This window comes from Eptatretus burgeri, chromosome 10 (genome assembly GCF_056783735.1).
Source record: "Eptatretus burgeri isolate ZD-2024b chromosome 10, Ebu_testis_v1, whole genome shotgun sequence".
NCBI lineage: Eukaryota > Metazoa > Chordata > Myxini > Myxiniformes > Myxinidae > Eptatretus > Eptatretus burgeri.
This window is the reverse complement of record NC_140970.1, coordinates 17,438,846-17,442,715: the sequence shown is the minus strand read 5'-3', so window position 1 is coordinate 17,442,715 and position 3,870 is coordinate 17,438,846. Positions and strand designations below refer to the sequence as shown.

General features: G+C 40.4%; 1 protein-coding gene across 1 annotated transcript; it reads right to left on the bottom strand.

Moving 5' to 3' along the window:
- Nucleotides 1-433: 433 nt before the first annotated feature.
- On the bottom strand, nt 434-1,798 carry LOC147018007 (olfactory receptor 52Z1P-like). The gene has a single exon (XM_085897204.1). The coding sequence runs from the start codon at nt 1,599-1,601 to the stop codon at nt 627-629; it is 975 nt and encodes a 324-aa protein (XP_085753330.1). The 5' UTR covers nt 1,602-1,798; the 3' UTR covers nt 434-626.
- Nucleotides 1,799-3,870: the final 2,072 nt, after the last annotated feature.

The following is a 3,870-nucleotide window of genomic DNA, read 5'->3' as shown; positions in this document are numbered from 1 at the left end:
ACCACAATGCAGTGAATAACAAGGTAACACGTAAGTTCTTTTAAAACACAAGTTTAGTTTGAGATGTATAAATTTAATTGACTAATAAAAGCAAATCTTTGCTTTATAAAGGTCAAAACTAAAATGATTGTGAAGATGTAGGCTTGTACAATCGAAGTAACAGTAAAAAAAGCTTTGATTATGGATTTATAAAATGTTTGATGACAGCAATAAGTTAATCATAAAACGTTTCGTTGTTTTGCAATTATTTGAAGAACGCATGGAATGCCATATTCAGAGCCATCTATTTGTATGAGTGTTAATAGGATTAATTGTGGGGTATTTATTGAATGAGGGCTGGCAGGATGGCCTAGAGGTGCACATACTCACATCTAAGCTGTCTAGCCTGGGTTTGAATCTTGACCCAGCTATAAACTGTCATCCCACAGGATGGCTGATTCATCACTGCGTGTGCCGTCACTCCAAAGGACATTAAACTGGGCACACCATCTGCTGGCATTGGTTGGTGGACATTCAAGATGTCATGGTGTCCTTTGCAAAGACGAGGTGAATCATTGCCTGCAGCCTTGATATTTTACAGCACCTTGGTCAGTATTTTATAAATCATACTCTCTCCATCTGCTGATTCAATGCACTCTGGGAAAGCTGAATCGATGAAGGAACCTCCTGAGGCTTCGTCGGATCTCCGTTGTACGCAGTCCATAGATGAGAGGGTTCGAAACCGGGGGAACCATGACAGGAAATGTGTCCATCACGTTATGCATTGATGTAGAAACAAACTTTACATTCCCCGACCGAAGTGAGGCAGCCATAAGTATAACGGACATGAAAAACACAGAAAAAACCATGAAATGTGTCACACATGTCTGAATTGCTTTGTTTCTTCCCTTGGAGTGCTTTCTCAGGTGCAAACATTCATATAGAATGCACAAGTATGTAATCATTATAACCACGATTGAAAACCCAAGAGATAGAACTATAATCATAATGCCAACCATGCTGTGAAGGTTGACATCTTGGCATGCATGATTAGATAAAGACATGAAAATGCAGAATGAATTTGTGAGAAAACGTGATCGACAAAAGTTCAACCTCAGCACAAAGACCAGAAAAATGAGAGCGATGGAAAAAGAGGAATTTATAACAGCAACATTCATGGCTTTTGCTCTTCTGTTTGTGATGAGAACGTTGTACCGGAACGGACAGCAAACTGCAATGTATCGATCGATAGCCATTGTGCTCAGTACAAAACTCTCCATGACAATGTAGAAATGCAAAAATACCATCTGAGTAAAACAGGCTGGAAAGCTGATGGTGTTATCAACAATAATATTATACATAACTCGTGGAAGTGTTGTAGAGATACCGATAAGATCTGTTGCCGCCAAGTTGGCGAGGAAGATGTACACGGGCTTGTGAAGCTGCTTCGCCCGGACTATGAGCACAATCATCATGAAGTTTCCAACGAAGGCGATGATGTAGATGAGGAGGAATGTGCAGAAGGTTAAGAGTCGAATGCCGGATGGTTCTTGGAATATGGGATTGAGGAGGAACACTCCGGGAGGCAGAGAGTGATTGACGAAACTTGTTCCAAGGTTCATTACAGACAATCCGAATTGTCACTTAACAAAGAGTTATTTTGGGAACTTGGAAATGATAGAATGAGTTAATCTACTGAATGGTCCCAATTCTTTCCAAAGCTTTTTCATCAATAATAATTTCACATTACATATTAGAAGCTTTTATACATTTCATTTGGAAAAAAATAATATTTGAAATTCCCAACTGTGTTCTCTTTCATGAGGTCTCCCCCAAAGGTTTTCTCTCCCTGCGTTCTACTTTGACTATTTTTACTTTTCCCAGAGGAGAAGGTTTTTGCATTTGGGTCCATTTTTTTTGTTTGTTACCTTTCCCAGGGTGCCAAATGCCAATGCCTTATTTTTGCGGAAACCTGACACTACTAATGGGAATGCTGATACATGCTGTAAAAGGTTGTTGCCCATAATTTATTTCTTTGTATATTGTAGGTATTTCCGAAATACACAACAATGCAAACTTTTTGCACTGCTCACAAATCGGCCAAATGCAAGATGGCCATATTTCAGGAAAATTTGCTCGTTTTTGGCCCATTTTGCTCCCTTCATTCAAATATCGGTATATCCATCGATTTATCCATTATAATATAATAGCAGAGCCTACCCATCGCTTCACTGATGGACCAATTAGTAATCCTGTTTGCCAAAAATTTTGAGCGAGAAGTTAAGGACGACAAATATAGCCGTGCATAGAGTGCTTTAACCCTGACTCCCCGTCTCCATCCTCACGTCCCACTCCACCACCCCTCCCACTTTGCCCCTCATTCGTGCTGAAGTCTATTCCCTCTGGAAATGTCTCACACATGATGACAGGCTTTGACAGGCCCCTCCATCTTTTTTTGGGGGGGGGCGGCGGTAAGGGAGGTGGAGAAGGGAAGGAGAGCAAATTTACCCATGCAAAGAGTGCTTTAACCTCAGCATTGCCCAGGCAAAAAAAACGGAAATTGTAATACCCTTTGCCACCATGACCAGATGTTATATATCTTGGGGTTTTTCTGGGATCTCTACAATATGGCCAGAAAAACTGGGATGGTGTTACTGAACATCTGGAAGAAAGAAATTTTTATCAGAGACTATTGAACGCCTGGTAGAGCCTGTTGGTGTGCTGCCAGCAGGACACCGATGGCACAAAGATGTTTGCTCAAGAACCTTTGTTTTATAATCTTCTCTTCCCCAGTATTCCCAGAAGTCGGGACTTCTGCCAACATTTTTTATCAGCTAGAATCTCAAAAGTACTTCACCTCCGGCATGTTTCAGGTTCGTGGTGGAAATCTGCACAGGAAATAGCCGACCTACCAGGAAGTCACTCCAAAAGAGTGATCGGAAAAGTCTTGAGAGAGGTCACACAAATAGGGTTCCGACTGGGATTAGTTTGGACCCAGGAACATGAAGCACTCTTTCATGAGTGGGTTTTCCCAAATTATGTATGCAGTTTATTCCAAACAACTTACCCCCCCCCCCCCATCCACATTAGAATGGAGTCAAAACCCTTTCAAAAGAAGAGCAGCAAATAACTTTGCAAGTCTTGTGTGGAACAACTGCTAGGGGATACACCATTAAACGGAGTAACTCGGTGGAAGAGACAATGCCTGCTGGACCCCCCTCTGAACCTGTATGGGACTCTATGTATGATAAGCTCATAAGTAAAAGGTCTGGTCATCTCCAGTGGAAGTTGATCCACTGGATAATCCCTTCCAAGAGGCTATTTAGTAAATTTTCTCATGTATCTCCATGTTGTCCATTTTGTATATGTTCGAAGATGTGTTCCATGCTTTTATTATTTGTGTGAGATTGATTCCTTTATTTAATTGGTTAAATTTTGTCACACAAAATGAATGTTTTGTTCATTGTCATGTCACACAAAATGAACAGCTTGCGTTCCTTTATTTTTGCTTTTCATGCCAAGCCTGATTAGGAAAATATACTTATTAGATTTCTCCTCGCAACTGCCAAACTGGTAATATATCTCTCAAGGAGAGAAAAATTAAATGGAAAACCCATCGGGCAATGCGACATAACGTTTTTCTTTCATGCCCTCATGTCAGCGAGAATAAAACTTGAATTTTTTTTCTCTCAAGATGCTAAAAGGCTTGATGAGTTCACCAATACTTGGCGTCACGAAGTCATTTGTGAGGATTGTGAGAACCAACTCATAATACTTTTACAGTGTGCTATGGGTATTGTACAAAGTTCATGTTCTCTTCTTTCTTTATTTTCTTTTATTCTCTCTCTCTCTCCTCCTCCTCCCTTTTTTTCCTAGTTGTTAAATTGTATT